The following is a 19,711-nucleotide window of genomic DNA, read 5'->3' as shown; positions in this document are numbered from 1 at the left end:
GCCTCAACCACAACCGCAGATCGCAGATTTCCGTGAGCTGTGGGTCTCACTTTGCTCACACCGTTACATTGTTTCGTTTGCTTTTGCTACCTCTCCGTGCGCCGTATTTCACCAACAACACCAACTTTTAGTTGCTGTGCTTCTTTCTCACCGGACTCGTTCTGAATGGTGGTGAGCCTGTGTCTGTGGCTCTCTTGTTGCCTCTACTTTTGGCAGCAACCCGATCCTCAACTCCTTCGCCGGGCTGCGCCGGAAAGTTGGTTTATAGTTTACTATTTACAAATGGTTCATAAATGCCTCTTTCTTTGCGGTTGTGTGCTTTAAAAGTCATCGATCATCGTTTAACCGTTTTAGTCGCTCATCGTTTCGGTTCGTTTGTCACTTTCGATTTCCTTCCCGTTTTAGACGTACTTAACTTTAACTATGTGGGTTTCGTGTTTTTCTTTTTAAATTATCGTGGTTGTAAACAGCTTTTGATCGTTTTTTTGTTCTTATCTCGTGTTTTACATGTTTCTCTGTTCTGTAGTTTATTTATATATTTACATCAACGCTTCGCTTAACTTTTGCGGCAACCTTCATCGCGTTTGGTTTGTTGGTTTTAATTTGCACAGTTCCCGTTTCTATGCACTTCCACTTTCTTCCATCTCGCAACAGATCGTTAAGCCTGCCAGCGGGATATTGAAAACGATTCTCTTCCATAACGTGGCGAGCACCTCGCTGACTTGATTAGCTCTGATTTCGGTTTCGGCGGACACCGGGGTTTGCCCCTCAATCAACCGGTGCCAATTAAGTGCTCGAGCTCGCCGGATGCGCAGCTGATCGGGTGCCGCGTTGAAAGGAACTCCCCGAAGGAGAATTTCCCCCCGCCCAACGGGCCAACGGACACGTTATCAATTTACAATGAAGTTGCGGTCTTTCTGCCCGCCAAGACGTTTGCGGACGAAGAAGTCCGCTCGAAGCCATTTCCGCGTTCCCGGGGTCCCATTTCCGGCTCCGAAAAGATGATTGGCCCAGGGAAAGGTGACGGCAAAACATTTTCCACCCCACGCGGAGCCAACACACAATTTTTCCTCCGGTTTCCCTGGTTACTTATTTTTTGTATTAAATTCGATTCCCGAATCGAAATCCAGCTGGTGGCTGGTGGTGAATGTTTTGTTGGCAACATCGCCTTGAGGCGAACTTCCGCCGCTGTGAAAGTTGTGGAAAACCCACTGAACGGTGGCGAGAGCGGTGCGCATCAAATGGTTTTGTGGTGAGCTCCCCGTTGCCACACGCAGCTTGGCGGCCGCCGTGGAAATAAACGTGCGAAACGTGCGGTTCCGAGTGTGAAAAGAAGCGCCTTAACGCCTCGTCCGGCCGAAGTGAGGGAAAAACCGATCAATTATTTATGCATCAATATTTCTTTAACGATATCGAAGATCCCGCGCCACTTGGTTCGCCGGTTGTTGCTTTTTTCGCTGGGCAGAAAAATTGATTTCTGTTCTCCGACCCGACCCGACATATGTGAACGCCGGCTCGCTACGCTTTTTGCCATTTTTTTTACACTCACAAATATCGAGCTTGAAGAGGTCCGTCCTCCTTCGAAAGGGCCACAACACGGGCAGGCCGCCAGCGTAATCGCTGTAACGTTAATGAGCTGGTTATGGTTGAGAATTGTTTTGCAATGGGTTTTTCGTCCGCCTTTGATGGATGATGGGCTAATTTTCCGAAGGTTCAAAGGGTCCTCTCGGCCCATAATCGGTGTTCAATTGCATCATTATCAGAGGGAATTACCTGGATGGACCGTTTGTTGTTCGGTTAAAGTAGAAATAAGTAATTATTGTGTAATCGATTTCTAATGAAGGGTTTTTAATTAAAATATGGGTGCCACCGAAGATGGGAACTATGAAGAAACGTAAACGTAAAGGCCACAGAAAATTAATTTTGACGACGAACACTTACGAAAGGCTTTGGTAACAGTGCAAAAAGAAATAAAAATGAGAAGGAAACGAATTAGACTGCCGAATGTCCATTATTCGTTGGTACTCAATTAAACTTTTTTTTAAATTTAAATAACTAAATAACAACAATCCTTTTTGTCATTAAAGTTTGATCGAATGCCTCGTGGTTCAGGAAACGTTCTTTTGATCTCCTTCATCTTCTGTCGTATGTACAGTTCAGGATGTGTCCGGTACTTCCTCGGTAAAGGTCATATTATTTTGAAATAATGTGTTCCGCTTTTTGCGCTGACTTGTGCTAATTATAGAGACCGTTTTTTGGATGTCTTAAAAGAGGCTGAACTGATAACGCTATGCGTTTGCCGTGTTTTGTGTTGATTTTGTACAGTGCGAATCAGACGGATTAGAAAAAGAAAAGCTTAAACGAACCGTTTCCATTTAAAGGAAAGTAACAGAACTTAACGAAAGAAGCATATAAAGTACAGCGGATATTAGCGGGGATTTAAACTGTCAGCGTATTTTGGCGCACGTTGCACAATTCGCTTTATTCGCACATTTTCCGTCGATGATCTCTGCGTATTATATTGATTCGATTGTAATGATCTTTACACTGTTCTTCCGCCGCATCCGCTTCGCTTACCGGCTATCAATTTTATTGATTTATCTAGAAGAAAATGATCCAATAAATGGTTTCGTTTGCCCAACGAATTCAGCGATTTGTCTCGCAATAACCACGCCACCAACGCATTCCTCTGAACTACATTCGTCCTTAGATAGGTATCTGCAACGCTTGCGGATAGACTTCTTCGCTTTCGCTACTATATAGTACATTTGACTACGACAACGCAAACGCCCGTTCCCGCGATACGCCATTTCGACTTTCAAGTGTTTCGGCCACTGGCCCCCCAAACCGGAGACCGGAGCCCGAAGCCAACCCGAGAAGTGCTGAACGTATTGTGGGAAAACGCAAAATCAGAATAGAAGAGGGGCTGGCTCTGCATTGACCGGTGCTCGGGAATATACTCGGGATTGAGCTGTACAGTCGTCGAACGTGCGGTGCGCCTTTTGGGACCGATAGGAAGCCACAAAGTCACACACAGCGGCGGCTCCCATCCGGCGAAGGAAAAAGGGTTGGGTCCGATGGCCGTGGGGACAGTGGTTTATCATCTTTCGCTGCCGTCCGTCCGGCCGGCGATGCTCTCGACACTGCCGAAGTGTAGCAGCTCCCGGGGCGCCCGGGACCGGCCTGTCCTGTGGGTCCTGGTTCGGTAGGGCAGCTGGCGGCGGCCGGTGGCGAGCAGGAGGGCGAGCAGCCCGACCGTCAGTAGCCGCAGTGCGCTCGGGGGCAGCGCGGTCCCGGTGGCTCCTCCGGTTTGCATGGCCTCCGGGTGTTCACCTGAAACAACCGCCCGAACTGATATCAGCGTTAATGTGGGGTGCGGTGTGGTGTCAGTGGCGTGTGCGGGGCGAGGCGATTATGTCCGGCGGTGCGGTGGCCGCTAGTTGGCCCGACCATACTTACCGTTCAGCACGTGCACCCGGACGCTGGCCACGTCCGCGTTGGACGGCGAGCAGGAGTACTTGCCGGAGTCGTCCAGGTCGGCATTCTGGATCAGCAGGTGGGAGGTCGTCACGTCGCCCTTCTCGGTGATGACCGACACGCCGCCCCGGCTCGAGTCGTAGCTGATCACCTCGTCGTGGTGGTACCAGAAGATGTAGGCCGGCGGCTCCGGGCTGTACTTGACGGCGCAGGTCAGGTTGATGGTGCTACCCTTGTCCACGTGCAAATCCGGACCGCCGATTATCATCGCCGTGGGAACTGCGGAATAACGGAAAAGAACGATGAGATCCGTTAGAGAGACCAGGCTTCAATGGCCAGGCTGGTTAGCACCGGGAGCTCACGCTCGAAACAATAATGCCATAAAGTGTTTATGTCGCCCGAAGGTCGACACGGTTTCAAGTGGAAGCCATAATCAAGTGGCGGAAGAAGCGTTTGAAGTTTGCCACCGGACTGCCCGAACGGTTTTAATAAGTCATTAAATGCTGTCTCTTTTGTGAACGAACTACTGCTCCTTTTATGAGCCTTTCTGCTTCCGCCTGAGCACGATAAGGATAGGATCCTGTGTGACTTGACGCTAATCGGTTGTTGTTGTTGTGGAGGTTTGTGGCCTTCAAAACGAGTAAACTTAACAGACTACCAGGCTGTTCAATGAGTTTTTGCGCTTTGGTAAGAAAAAGACGAATTTTATGGTTCGAAATGCACTTTATTATTTGGTTTGGTATCCCTGAACATCATTTCATGAAAAGCGCTTTCCACGCATGATTTTTGGTTGGTCTGCAAACAGATGGAAGTCGCTAAGGGAAAAATTTGGTGAATTCGTTGGATGCTCCACAACAATTCGAACTTTAATTCATTGATTTTTCCCATTTTCTCAAAATACTCTTGTGACTAAAAGGTTACAATGCTGTTCTAAAAGGTTACAATAAAAATCGGAATTTATTGTTATCAGTTTGCAAGTACGAAAACGAAATTCCTTTCGCATTCCAAAAAACTGATGCTAACACCTTCTGGACACGAACTCATTTCGGAGCCAAAGTCGAAGGTTCGCACTACTCCTTAGCATCTTGTTCTGATTCAGGATCATGGTGATAGACTCAACTTTTTCCATTCCATTTTCCATTTTTCACGAATGTGGCACCCATTTTGCAAACAGCTTTCTGGAACCCAATACTTCCGTCAAAATATTGGTTATTGTGCTCAATGAGATGGCAAGGCTTCATAATACATCTCTTTCAGAAATTCGACGATTTTCCGATACAACATCCTGTATTTTTCCTATGAGTTCAGGGGTTTCTATTGTTTTTGGACGTCGTTGACGTGGATCGTCTTCAAGGGTTGTAGAATCTTTTTTAAATTAACCAAGATATTTTTTAGTATATTAATTGAAGGCGAAGAGTACTTATATACTTCCAACATTCGTTCATAAATTTCCTTTGCTTTAAAACCTTTCAAAAATGATTGGATTTTGATGTTTTGATTTTTTTCAGTTGCAATAAATACAGTTACACATTGGTACCATCGTACCAATATAACAAACTCAATTTAGGCTAGTCGAAACTCCCTCTATTATTAAACCGCAAAACTTATTGAACAACTCCTAGTCTGCAATGGCGCTTTTCTGAAAGCATAAAACGGTTTGAAGAGAATCCCACAGCGCACATTCACATCTCGCGAAGGTTATTTTAGTACCTCGCTTTGAAGTTACCGCGTGCCAAAGGATCCGAGCCACATGCACACTCGGTGGCCTCATCATTATCGGGTTACATACTGCTGTCAGCTCCAGACCACTGCCTCGTGCCAGCAATCAATATATCGAGCATCCGGTTGCCACCCGTTCCCGGTGCCCGCCTTTTATGCTATTGATTGACAGTACGTGCGGTGCAGTAATATGCTACCGACCCTGAGCCCTGATACCACATACACATACGTAAGGCCGCTACCGACACTTTAGATGATCAAACAAAGGCTCGCCCGGTGCTGACGTGGCGCTTGCGATTTCTGGTTAAGCATTCTACGGTTTGCGGACTTTCCAGACAGACCAGCGAACCGGGGGCTGTCATTTCCACTGCAAATGCTCCATCTGCGCCACGGCGTCACGGCCGGTGGCAGACATGGGATAAGCATTACAATTAATTAGTGTGGCCTCCGACCGACCGACACGACAGAACTGGGCCGCAACAAGTACAAACAGCTGTTCCCGGGACGGTTCCAGAACATTTGCTGTCCGCCCTTGGCGGTGGGCGTAGTTCGGGTTGGGAAAATAGATGAAAAATGAGACTCTAGCCTTATCTGGTGTGCGCCGAGAGGGGCCGCCCAGGTCTGGGGGCCGACAAGATGAATCATAAAAACAACCCTCCGACCCCAAACGAGGCGTGAAAAATACTACTTCCAACTCTCCCGGGCGTCTGGCATCCGGATGTTTCGTCGTCGCAGGGTTTTTGGGTTTAGGGCTGGCGAGCGATGGCCCAAAATTAAACATCACCACGCGATTCATTTCCTCTAGGCCACCAGTGGGCTCGCCGGGGATCTGTTTCGGGGATGCTATCTGTTTCCCCACCATCAACGCTGGACGATAACGCGCCCCGCCGGGCGTCCGGTTTGTCGGCTAAGTTCCTTCATTATCATTATCGTCACTGACAATGTTTACACATCGGCCCCTAAATTCGGGTGCCCTTCTGCTGGGCTCCGTTGGCTCATCGTCGTCGTTTTATATCCTTCGGGGGGACACGGCGGCCAGCCAGCCAGCGTTGTCATTTGGACATTTTCTTTCGGTTTCGGGGAGATTGGGATCAACCGAAATGGTGGGAAATGAAAACTCAAAAAACCAAATACCAGACCAGTGGCGGAAGCGTTGTGCGTTTGGGGCGAACAGATTTATGTTGTTGGCCCCCCCTTCGTGTTTTTGTAGGCCCGGGTGATTCGGGGTTCGACCGATGTTATTTGCGCACCATGAGTTATGATCAGTGATCTTACGAAAGGTCCCGCCGGAGATGGTCGACTCAACGAACCATTGGAAATTGTTAAAGGACCCGACATTTGGACGTGTGTTTCTTTTATTTTTAATCTTATATGTGTGTTTCTGTTATTTGTACATTTCTGTCACGATTTCGCACGATCTTTGGGGTTGATTTGTTGATGTGGAAATTGATGAAGGTTTTGTGGTTTCTTAAGAGTAATTTCAAAGAAAATGGAATAGAACATAAAATTACATAGTAAGCAAATGGGAAAAAAATCCTATGGAAGTGTTTATATATCTAAATATCTAATGCTAGTTAATATTTGGTTCAAATTGTAGAAAAATGTGAATTTTATCCTTGATTTAATTAAAGATAAATTTAATTTGAATACTTCTAGTCATGCTGACAATGCTTACACATTATTTGTGAGTTTAAATTAAGTAAGTGGAGAAATTTTGCGTTTGCGATTTGTCCATAAAATTCACATCCATAAAACTTTTCATAGCATGATTTTTCAAATTGATTAGTGAGATACAGTAAGTTCAGATGCGAATTTAAAGTTTTCAATTATGACATTCGTGAACACATTGTTCAAGCGCAACAATCATAAAAAAAAGAATGGAGTTACTTTATATCGATTATATATTACAGATAAATATTTAAAAATTGAAGAAGCACGATCTTTATATTATTTTCAACGTTCGTGGGCATTTCGAAACGACCACACGTTGAACACCAGAAAGGGATCCAATCGTTTCGTGACCGTAGGTCATTGGTTATTTTCGCCGTACCGTTCTCTTTTGATCAAAAACTTTTGGTTTGCGTGATTCCAAACACGCCATCAGCACGATGGTGTGTCGAATCATCCAAAACCCGAATATGGAATGGTATCTGGCACGGCAAGCGAACAACATCATCACCCAGCCCTAAGACAGTTCTAAGCATTCCAACATCAGACACAGGCAAAAAAATAAAATATAATAAAAACCATTCTTTGTAAGACATTCGTAAGAGATCGTTCAATTCGAGAGAAGGGATCGTTCAATTTGCATATTTGCAATTGTAATTAGTAAAGTGTTTGTTGTCTGTTTTAAAGAATTATTGTATGAGTCGCAAAATCACGTTTAGCAACTGGCATGGTTCTAGTGTAGCTGTAAAAATCTTGAATTACAGCTCTACCGAATGAGAATAAAGTAAGGTGTTTTGCTGCGATAGCGAGGATTGTTCCAACCATATGGGACCGACCGAGAAAGGACACTGACCAACTAAACAACGTAACTGCCGCGATTATCGGTGATTCTTTTCGTGATGGAAATTCATCTTGCCAAAAACCGCCTCTAGCGAATCGACCCTAAATTCACCGGAAACGGACAAGTAAGGCATTTTCACACTTTTGTCTAAAATTACAAAACCGTTTTTTGCCTACTGTTTTTCGATGAAGAACGAGAAGGAGCAGAGCAATCAATGATCGGCGACCGCCGGTGTCACCAACATTCGACGATCCGGTGGCAGCATAAAATCGGATCAGCAAGCGGAGGACAACGCAGCAAGATTGCCTTGCCGGAATTAGCTCAATCGCTCCGGATCGGCCCAGAACCGTCTCGGGAGCCACTCGAAAGCGCCCGAGTTGAGTGTTTTCGGGCGCTGATTTCTGAACTTCCTGCCCGGCGAAGACGATCATTACTCAGCCGGTAGTTGCACAATTACTCAGGATTTGTTTTCGGCTGGCTCAACGGGCCGGCAACTTACAGCGCGCGCTAAGAGCGCCATTGCTCATTGTGAGAAACTTCTGCTGCTGCTGCTCGCCGGACGCAAGGACACTCCACTGGCCGAGTGCTCCAAATTCAATGATTTTCGTTCTTTGAGCAGAGAAAAGACCAAAACAAATCCACCCCAGCGAGAGCAGGGCTGTGCTTTCTTTACCCTTACGATAGGATCACTTAACGATTGTCTGCACTAAAGTGTCCGCCGGACGCCGGATGAGTGACGGCGCACGGTACGCCACTTTCGACCGCCTTTTCTTCCGTCCACCAGCGGCGACCATTTCTATGTTAATTAATCGAACACTAATGCTTTTACCGGATTTAGCTTTCCCGAGTCCCTCCGATGACCGTAACCGTATCGTTTGAGTTTTCTGGAACAGCTTTGGCGCTTTCCGAAGGACATCGCAGAGAAAGTGGATCAAAACAGGATTACTTTATTTCGATGAGTCAGTTTTCGGATGTTTTTTGTGTGTTGGTTCGGCCACCCTTTCGCTCCGCAGAACTCCACGGAGTGCACGGAGTTACGAAGAGTAGCGGGCAGCACAAGATTATGTAACTTTGAAATCGATCGATTATCTCTTTCCATCGTCCGTGGAAAAAGGACACCCTTCGCGGGATGCACTCGGCCGCGCCGTAAGGTGGTGCAGGTGATGTACGGTGCAAAGCAGTACGGTCAGTGAATGCTGTCCAGCAGGGCCCGGCCCCAGAGGCTGGAGCAGTGCGGCGGACAGCTCCCGAACTTTTACCGTGCTGAAGGATTTATTACGTTTCTTCCGAACCCGACCGACCAAATTCTGGCTACGAAATGGTCGCTCCCAGCGCCGGAAGAGCTTGTAAGGATATACTTTGTTTCCTTTGCCCTTTCATGATGCCTGGGCGCGAAATCCATTGAAGCCTTTTTTTTGTTGGCTCATTCGCTCGATTTCCTTCCGCTTCACCTTCGCCCAACCCATCACAATCTCGGTTTTCTCGGTTCGCAAAAATATCGTAATACCCGAAAAGGGGTTTCACGGAAATCTGCTTAAGCTTTTATTTTCGGCGATCCGAAAAGGAAGAAAAAGGAAAGTGAAGCCGTACTCGTTGTTTCGTTGCCGACGCCGGCATGGGCTTCGATTACTTATGAATATTAATAAAAGTTAACAGATTCCGCAAATGATTAACATCACGCGATGGTCCTTTTCCTGGGTGAGTCAAATGAAGCATGAGGGTCTGGAATTCTTAATTACATTTTGAATCTCGGTTGTAATTGAAGCGTTTTCAAAATATTTATTTAATTAAAATGATCGGATTTTCGTGGATTTTTGAGAAGCATAAAAAGGATACCAGGAAGCATTGCTGGCCGGAAATGTTATGCCATTCGCTGCAGACGCGTCTTGGAAAGTGGGCCCTGGTAAAACTCATCTCGAATGCCGATGAAACGATGAGCCTATTTATTAACGAGTGGTGACTATCTAAATGTCACTTCCCTTTTATTCTAATGTGATTTCATTTCGGAAAAAGAAGGCCCAGGCCTTGTACACATACTGCATCGGCTCTTCGGTTGTCCCGCGTCGTTGGATTCCAAACTGAAGCTGGTATTGTGCACTATGAAAACCTGGTTTTGAGCTTTTGAAGCTACACAGTTTGTATTAGCTCTGAGTTCCGGGATTTTATGAGTCTTAAAGCTCTGTACTGTTCTCTCGTCCGTCCAATCCTTGAGTACGTCTGCATTTGATACGTCGCGTTGCCTTCTACTTGATCTGGGGATCACTTGCCGGTCACGTCCCGCATTGACTAGCCGGTAGTGCTTAATGCTTGCTGCTTAATTTAATCTTCTCGTTTCTGCCCGATATTTGAGACGGCGACTTGACTTGGAATCCAGAATAGCTGCACGGTCGTCTCTTACCGGACTTATTAAACTAGTCTTCTTCGTACGTCGATCATGTTATTCCTGTAAAATGTCTTCTTTAAATTATCCCTTATTTGTATATTCCTATTTTATTGTTTAATCGTTAGCTCAAATCACAGGTTTACTTGCATGAGCACTAATCAGGTTGAAGTTCAGAAAGTTATGTAAACCTATCGGAACGCAAGATGCAATTAATAATTAAGCAGCAGCAAATGATTCTCAGACCCAATTTTAGGGCACTTTGAAGATATTCAAAGGCACAGCTTTAGTAATTGACAACTGTTAAACTAATTTTTCATCAGATGCCTGCTTACATTCGGACATTGGCTGTTGGGTCCGCTAGCAGAATGCAGTAGGACAAAGCGTCTGAATATCGCATAATCGATTAAATCGATTTATTGTGGTTTTTATTGCATTAATATCAGGTCTTATTATCAAAATTATCATCATATCATTTAGCTCTTTAGATATGCTGAAGGCGAGTCTACACTGTCAAATGTTAATTACGCCAGCTGCTTTCGGACCGCGTTCGTTAATATGCACACCGCAACGTGTATGCAGCAAACTGGCCGCAGCCTTGTTGAGGTGAACATCGCCGAGAGGCAAACAAGCGATTTTCGGATGGAACCCGGGGGGACAAAAACACAATATGACAACATTGTCCCGGTTTCTAATGGCGTCATTAAAATGGGGATTGCTTCTCCATCCGACTACTTCCGTTTTTCTATCAACACTGCACAACTTTCCGGGCATCCGCTTTTTTGTGGGGGACTTTTTAACGATTTTCCCATGCATGACCCGCCGGGAAGCCCGTGTAAACACAAGGGATTGTTTTTTGTGCCATAAACACATTCCCACCATAAAGCAGACGCTGCGCCAGAAAAGCACTCCTCGGCTGTTCGCTCTGGACATTTCTGCTCCGACTGATCCTGCTGCGACTTAGTGTGGCAAAAAAGCCTCACGATGTCAGATTGTACAGTAGTTTCTCGACGCTCGCAAAAAGAAGAACATTGCACCTCCGCTGAAGGCTATAATCGGCTGGAGAACAAAAAACCGGCCACGAGGTGAACCAGAAGCCAAAAGCCCGGTTCGTCTGGAACCGGGACTGCGGAGTCAGTGACATGTTAGGAGCCCCGGTAAGTCGCAAGACAGGCGGTTTCTACATTTTGCGCTTTGATTTTAGCACCAGAGCTCAACGATGACGGTGATGATGGCGAAGAACTTCACCTACGACACCTTTATGGCGGTTTACCATACGCAAGTGCAGCGGCGTAAGAAGATTAAATATAGAGCAACCCTTCCGTCGAGTCTTTCGAGAGCACCGCTTACGATGGCGGCTGCGGTGTTCTGGGAACAGAAAAAAATATGAAAATTGAATTTTCTTCCTGATCGAAAAGCAAAATGGCACAGGGCCACCGTAGAATTTCATTAAATATTCATGCGAAGTAAAAAGAAGCAAACAAAAAGAATTTTGAACAGCTCTGCACACTTGGCATCAGACGCACGTCTCAACGTAACGCGTAACTGCAACGCGAAGAAATGAAACATTAACGAAAAGTAAAGTAAGAAATGGTTAGCAAATCTGTAAAATTAAAAACGAACAAACTCAACTGTACAAAACAACGCGGAAGAAAAAATAGTAGTAAAGCTTATATTAAAAGTGCAAGAATGAAGAGGGTTCACAAAATGGAAAGCCCCACGAAAATAACCGAAAACTAAAAAGCATTGTTAAAATACTTATTAAAAATGAAAGATAGCGGTTTAAAGGAGCACAGCAAAACTGGTGGCAGGCAAATGGACCGTGTTCCGTAACAAGCGTATCCCGTGTCTCGGTGTGTCCGCCTCGTTTGGCGTGTGGCACGGTATCGGCACGGAATTGGAATTGATTAAATCTAAACTGCATCATTTACACCTGGGCCCCGTGTGGACGTCATCGGTCTCGTCGTCGTCGTCGTTGTTCTGACCGTCGTCAGGCAAATGGCTTACGCTTCATCGCCCCGGAATAGAAAAATCGTTCACCGGCGGACAGCCGGTGACGGTGCGGTCCCGAGTTTTCACCCTGGCTCCCATTCTCCCCCGGCCAGGTCCTGTTTTCCATAATCCTGTTCCAATTCGTTATGGACCGTCAGGGGCACACAGATAAAGGGAAGTAGCGGAGAGAAAAAAGAAAATCAAACTGCACACCGCACGACACCGAACAATGGCCGTCGGTTCTGTGCCGAGGCGAACGCTGTTTTAATCTGCGGTATGTTGCAGTTTGCAGCCACTGTGGTTTTGGGACTCCTTGCCACGGTTGTCCCGGGGTCGGCAAGGTGTGGTATTGTTAGGTGCATATTAAACAGTGAACGTTGCATGCACTCGCTGCCCCTCAGCCCTATTTTCTGCTCCGCTCACACCCGCGGAGATCGAGCACAACCGATACAATCATCACGTGCACCAGCCGGAAGTCGGAAGTGCCGTGGGATGGAAGGGTTTGTAATTACAGTCGAATGTGTTAGGAATTAAAATGCGATTAAGCATTATACGCTCCCCATCGCCATTAGCGTGGCCAGGGCGCAAGGGAACTGTGTTAAAGAAACAGCGTCAGAAAAAGGGATCAAAAAAGACTAGAAACCCTATTAAGCTTCCGCGGCCATTTCATACGCTGCGCCCGGTGGCCAACCTGGTGGCCGCTTTCGTGCAGATGCAAATGAACGAGTAATTTGTAATGTCAAAGTTCCAGAAAAAATACTGGCAGTGTTCAGAATCAGCAATTCGTTACGCGTTCAAGGAAGAGAGTTTTTCTTCCGAAGAAAGGTTGCAGAATGTATGGCAATTAATTTCTGTCCCTTTTCTGCTACGGCATGTTCCAGTTATTGCAAATATGTAAGTGGAAATTGTTTCCTTCGAATTTTACGAAAAAAATAGAATCCGCATTAAAAGGTTTTAATTGAAAATGGCGCATAATTTAGGACAGTTTTATCGAGATTATATCGACTATTCAATACGTTCAATTGCATGATCGATCATTCGTTCAATTGCATAATTGTTTTTCAAACTTTGCCGGCAAAGGAAAGCATAACGCGTTACATATCATATTTTATCCTCTCAAATAGCTCCCCAGTTTAGGATGTAGCATACCAAAACACATATTAAAAAAGTTAAAATAAAAAAATATATATAAATATATATAAAAATAAAAGACAGTGAGTATCTGTCAGTGGGATTCGCTCTTCCCTAAATTTCCACAACTTTTAAAACATACTCCACACGATAACCATTGTTGGTTTCTAAATACCTAATGATTCGTTTGTGTATTTTTTTTATGTCTGCTTGAATGAGTAATTGTAATTGTATGCAAAATTTTAAAAGGTAAATCATTTAAACCTTAGTATTTTAATGAAATGATCATGACGAACATAACTACGAACACAAGTGTGTTGCCAAATACAAATTCATTCCCGATAAGCTGTAATAACATAAAAAAATACAGGATAAAATTTTTGCAGTTTAGTTTTAAGCATCATAGTGCAAGAATACGTTGCAAGTACCCGAATTGTAATGTTGGTTCCTGGTGCAGTTTGTTAGTTCCTTGTCATTTTTTAACGTCAAAAACTGATGAGAAAATTGCAACAAAAATCGACACTCTTTGGCGTATTAAAAAACATCCATCGAAGCATCGATCGCTTCTCAAAGATAGAATCCGCTATCCAACAGTCTGTTTCTGGTTTTTCCATTTCGCGCAAATAGATGCTTTCATCGCTTCGGATGGCTTTCTCGGTGCCCTCTCTATGCCGGCGATGATCTTTTAAACTCTGGAACGTAGTCCACGGTCCAAGTTGCGTCCATTGTCACACAGCAACGCAAACACCAATTTTTCTTTTGCGTAAACATCATCAAACGGCTTCCCAGAATCGTCAACATGTCGTTGTATTTGATTGACTGTCAGCAAACACGGCACCCAAGCAACAACACGAAGTGCAAAGCAGACAATTGAAATGGCGCTTGTAGAAAAAATCGTATGGATTTTGTCAAAGTAAAGTGAACAGTTCTTAGAATAGGCAATGCAGAAGCTGCAATCTCAGCGTTCAACAGTGCCTTTAAAACACCGCCCAAGATGCAGATCGTGGCCGATGTTTCGTGGCGATTGTTTCGGTTTCGAAACAAGTAGTGTACCGCAAAATTTCCCTCCGTCGGAAATGTTTTCGTGGCGGAAACCATTTCGAATCGAAGTGTACCGTCGAAGCCGAGAGAAAAACCCCGGAACCGGGCAATAAATGGAGCCCGCGAACTGTACCGTAGATCCAGAAGGCACCGAGTAATACCCGAGGCCCATGGTGAAATCTTTGGCAGCGAGCGATGGCTGTGCGGCCAAACGGCATAAAGCCATAATGAAAGAATGTTCGTTCATAATTCTCGGCCATGCTCGCTGAAAAGACTCAATTTGCTTGGGCTAATTTGGCCGAACCGGTGCCGTGCCGTGCTGCGCTCGCGGGTTCCGGTGGGAAAATTAATTTAATTTAAATCATTGCAAACTTCATCTTTGCATCCGCCGGTTGGCGGAATCCGCCGAATATCCGCTGTGCCGGCGAACGGTGAAGAAACTATTCGAGCTCCGCACGGTTCACAGCAGGGCGTTTTGAAGTGATCGTTCCGCAAGATCGCGCCGATAATATGGCGCCGGTAGCCGAAAAGGAAGAAGCACCAAACTCATTTCGGCCGCACCGCAACATAGCGCATCATGCATGTTTCGGTTGTGAAACGAGCGAGGGTCTCTCGATATAGCGCCTCACGTACAGCGCAAGACGGTGGCGCAGGAATGGCCGCAAATCTTGCACGGATGGTGTCATTAAATTTAAATTAAAGCACTTGCATTGATTAAAAGAAAATTATGTTTCAAACGGCCTCGGAACGTGGCTTTGCAGCGTGATTTTCCGACACCGACCGAAGCGGCTGCCACCGGATGGGGATTGGATGTGCCACTTAGCCGCCGAATGGGCTATGCTTCGTCGGCCTTGCAGACACGTGCCCGGAGCATATTTCGTGCTAGCTTTCCGTTTGCAAGCTGCACTGATGATGCACTCGATGGGTGTATGGAACACATAATTACTGTGGGCACCCCTTTCATGCCTGTATTGATTCGGGCAGCTAAAGGAATAATAATTATCGCACGACATCGGTGACTGGTAATGCAATTGTAGCAAAGAACGGCACAATAAGTGGACCAATAGCCGTGATTAACTACAGACGAAAATTACTGTTTCTGAATTTAAAACACATTGGAAATAAGCCAAAAGAAAGAAGAGATAAAATTGTTTAAAACACATATTTTACTGTTTGACAGCTCCACTAAGGACATGAATCGTTTCATGTTTTTGATTCTTTAATTTTTAACATTATTATTAGCCTTCATATAAAATCACACAACATGATCTACTGAATTTCAAAGAGTTTTCGTGAACTTTCCTTTACTTAAATCAATAAAGTTGCACCAACCCACCTAACATTATCCAAGCTACGTAGGTCACAGTATTAGTAGCGCAATGTGTAGCCGATTCTGTTCAGTTCGTTACAAAAAAATTACAAACTATGCCAGTGTTCCGGAAATGAGGTCATATATTAGATTCGTGTAAAGCGTCACTGGCACTTCCGGAACCTGCCATCCGCTGCGCTGTGCACCATCCCCGATGAGCGTGAGTGAGGTCAGTGTTAGACTTCGGGTGGACTCTGCCAGCCAGGCGGACAGGCCACCGCCCCCCCGCCGGGGATGGGGCAACAAAGTAAACAACTTTATGCCACCGGACTCGTAAGAAGTTTAATTAAGTAATCTTTCCCATGCAGCTTTTAAACGGATTTACAGTGCGCTCCGTTACCGCCGTGCGACCCCCGTCCGCGCGTAAGACAACCGCAATAAACACGGAACGGAATGCTACCGTGACACGCGCGAAACGGATGATGAGAGTTTCGGTGCAGCTCGTAACGAACGCACACCATGGAGCAAAAGTGACTGACCAAAGCTAGGTGTGACTTGGATGAATGGTCACACCAAATGAATCCTAATATTTTGATACCAAATGGGCTGAACAACTATCTTGGTTTTCATGTTTTGACCGTGTTTTGGAAATCAAATGAGATTTATGCTTTTGACTTGAGTTATTTACTTGGATCTCATTTTGGAAGAGTTCGTTTACTAACCTATTTGATTAATTATTAGTTTTGCAATATTTTTAAATTTCTAATTCTAGGTCCAGTGTTACAAGACATTCGCATGTGAAGTAATGCTTATTTTCTTCTTTACTTCTTTTAATTAATTAATTTATTTTTTATTTACTCGTCTGTTTTAGAACTAATAGCCCCATTAATTACAACTGCTGCTGCATTGCGATCGAAAAACTAGAAGATGAAACTCAACAAGGACTCCCGGTTAGCCGATGCGGTACGTCAAGATATGAACCAGATCTGGCTATTTATACGGCATGGTTCTCATCCTAAATGCTGACCAAAAAATAACTTGGTCTGAGTCTTACGATCGACAGTGTGTGGATCGGGTCCATTTCTCCACCGCCCCTGAACCGTATCCCTTTTCCCAATCGCGGTTCAGCTTTGACACGGTCTCGGAACGAACTGTTTTACTCACCGGCTCACCGGTGTGAAGGCTAGTTACGAGTCATGTAACATTTAATTACGCCCGTGTTCTATGATACGGCTATCTGACCGTTCCGTGGTCCCAAGAAAACAAGCTTCCAAACCCATAACCCTTCCACACAAAGTTAGCCGCCGGCACACCGGGGCACGACGGTGGCCGGTTAGGCCTTCCGAAAGCCTAAAGGGTTCCGGAACCACGCGGAACGGTGCCGTGGTCCGGAAGCCCCGGGCGGGGGCAGTATATTGTAGAATTAGTCATGTTCCAGGAACGGAACCGAACTAAACGGGCCAATGCTGTGGCCAGTTCGATGGTCGATATAAATATTCAAGCAAGTCCAGCAATAATCTCAGGCAACGAGGCGAAAAAAAGAAGACATCCCTCTTGCCCCGGCGCTGGGGCCGAAAAGTATGGTTTCAAAGTTGGCCCCCGGCACAATCCGGAGCATAATTCGCTTCCCAGCATTATAATGTTGGCCACGCCACGATGGCCATTGTTGTCGCGGTGCCCATTTGCCAAGTCGTTCATAAATTATATTCTTTCGTGTTTTTCCCATATTTTCTCTCAGACTGCCGTGGGTTGGTCCGGGGGAGTCAGCCCCGGGGAGGGTGCCCCAAGGCAGTCCGGTCCGGCGTGCCTTCGGGGGAGAGCCTTTCGGGTTCCCATTATAGCTTATCAAAACACGGCCATCTAGAGGACCTTTGGGGAAAGTTTTTTTGGGCCAGCGTTCGACTTCAAGTTCCCGTTGCGTAAGATTGCTTCTTGGGCCCTGGGCTGTGTGCGTCGCTCACCGGGTGTTGTGTGACCATCTGAGCCGCCCCAAGGCCCAAGGTTAGGCCCAGTAATTACGAGATTATCATATTTCGCGCAAATATTCTTTCTACAATTTGCATAACGTTCGTGGCGTAGACTTTTTTTAGTTTTCTGCCGCCGGCAAACATTAAAAATAAACCAAGAAGCGGTCGGAATGGTGTTCAACTTTTGAAATTTTATGTGCTTTTCTGTTGCCTCTGGCCACAGAAGTGACTTCCGCGAAATGTTCAACAAAAACGCAAGCGAACGAGTTCGGGGAGTAATCGGTCCCGCCCGACTATTAACACTTTGTTGCTTTGCTAATGAAATGTTGAACAACTCGAGACAACAAATCAATTAATCGAAGCTCGTTGGAAAATTAATTAAAAAATAGCTCGCTGTGTGCTAGGTGTGGCGGCTTCCCCAGAGAGCGGCAGCAAGCGATGTTGTTGTTTCAATCCACGGTGAAACATTGAGATAAACATTAAAAACAGCAGGCAGTAGACGGCCGACCGGCCGGCCACGGAGCCGAAAACAGGATTAATGGGACACAATGTTAATGGACAGAAGTAATTATTTTGCCCATTGCTACCTCGGAGTGCTCTGAAGTTCCGGTTCTCTCAAATTGGCACCGGAAATGGGCAAGTTTTGCAACAATTTCCTTCCTAATGCCGGGTGTTGCAAAGTTTCGGTTACTTTTTTGCTGCCCACTCGTCACCGCCATTTAAGCGGCCTCCGGGTCTTTTACAATTGCTCTCCCCGGCAAAAGAGCAAACTTTGACGTGAATAAATAATTCATAAATTGAAAGAATTTTTGGCCCTATTTTTAATTTATTCCTTCCGTCGCGCACGCGATTGCCGCTAATGCTGTTGTCCCTCCGTGTTGGACTGCGCAAACAGAGCAGAGAGAGAGAGAGAGAGCAAAAGTTTTAGGAGTCGAGTCGAACGGAGGTCCTTTTGGTAAGGGATACCCAAACAGAACCGAAAAGTCACCGCCCGGCGAAATCGAATGCTAATTAGGGTCCGTCGGTTGCAGTCGAAACTGAGCTGCCGCTGCTTTACACGCCACCAACAAAACAAACAGGAAACCCGCGAACCCGGTTCGCTTAGAGACTAATTGCTGCAGTAATGTGGTAATTGTTTTTTATAATGGTTCTACATTTTCTTCTCAGATTGCTTACATTGAGTACAGCAGCTGTGCGTGATGTGTTGGACCTAGAACAATTACCCAGCCAGGAAGGACCAGCAGGATTCAATAATGGAATGTAACGCCGGAAAACAAGCGGATTTATCGTTGAACAAACGGTAGAACAATAGGCTCAGCCAGTTTTAACTTGTTTCTAATGTTTCACGGGAGGGGCGAGATTCAAAAGGATGAAAAATGTGAATTAACTTTATGAGGGTTTTGCGGGAAAAATATCGAAATGCAAGTCTGATCTCTCTAAAAATTCAACAAAATCGCCTAAAACTATGCAAATTCGTGAAGGTTAGCCGGTATGTTGTCAATTTACATTTTTCTTGACCAGTTCTAGGATTAATCCAACGTAAATTCAGACACTAACAATGCGTTAACTTGAACGAAAGCGAAGATAATTCAAGGATAATAATAACTGTACGATGCCAATTTTAACGTCTTCATCCTTCCTAGCTTTGTAAAGAGTCTATTAAATTTCTTTCCAAACATGGAACCCCATTTTGGGTTTGCGTAATTTTAAAATGGATTCCCTTTTCCGGACGACAAAAAATTGTATTATAACATTAGCGTATTTTCCTTTAATTTTATCAAAAAGAAGCAAACCAGTTTAGGATGATCGAGTTTAGTTCCGCTAACTTGCTGTTTGAAAAAAAAAACCGGACAAAGATTAAATTTACAACAGCGCGTTTTGGAATGCCGCGATGCCGGGGCGATTGAAAAACTTTGTCACCATCAATTAAATTTATGTCGGGAGACCCACTGCCGCCACCCGTCCACGCTGGGCGCACTCCCGCCACCCATCCTCATGGGCCACTGCATTTACATATTATTTCAATCCTCCAACACGAAATTGAAACCTAACGAGAAAACCTTTGTGGTGCAAATGTGTCAAAAAGTGACGCAGGCGTCTTTCGCATGTTGCAAAGCTCGAAATCGGAGCTCGGAGCGCGTTTGTGGAAAACAGGGAGGAAAATTAGAATAAACGCTTCATCAAAC

The 19,711-nt window shown here is 45.3% G+C and overlaps 1 protein-coding gene across 1 annotated transcript in view; it reads right to left on the bottom strand.

Moving 5' to 3' along the window:
* Nucleotides 1-3,100: 3,100 nt before the first annotated feature.
* LOC131215380 (protein sidekick-like) overlaps nucleotides 3,101-19,711 on the bottom strand; it is a 100,804-nt gene continuing 84,193 nt past the window's right edge. Inside the window, exons 4-5 of the mRNA XM_058209769.1 lie at nucleotides 3,460-3,756; nucleotides 3,101-3,351 (exon numbers count right to left, since the gene is read on the bottom strand). Coding sequence (XP_058065752.1) covers nucleotides 3,101-3,351; nucleotides 3,460-3,756 — 548 coding nt within the window. The remainder of the gene's footprint in view (nucleotides 3,352-3,459; nucleotides 3,757-19,711) is intronic.

Source organism: Anopheles bellator, chromosome 1 (genome assembly GCF_943735745.2).
Source record: "Anopheles bellator chromosome 1, idAnoBellAS_SP24_06.2, whole genome shotgun sequence".
Taxonomy (NCBI): Eukaryota; Metazoa; Arthropoda; class Insecta; order Diptera; family Culicidae; genus Anopheles; species Anopheles bellator.
The sequence above is the reverse complement of the archived record's forward strand: the minus strand, read 5'-3'. Positions and strand labels throughout refer to the sequence as shown.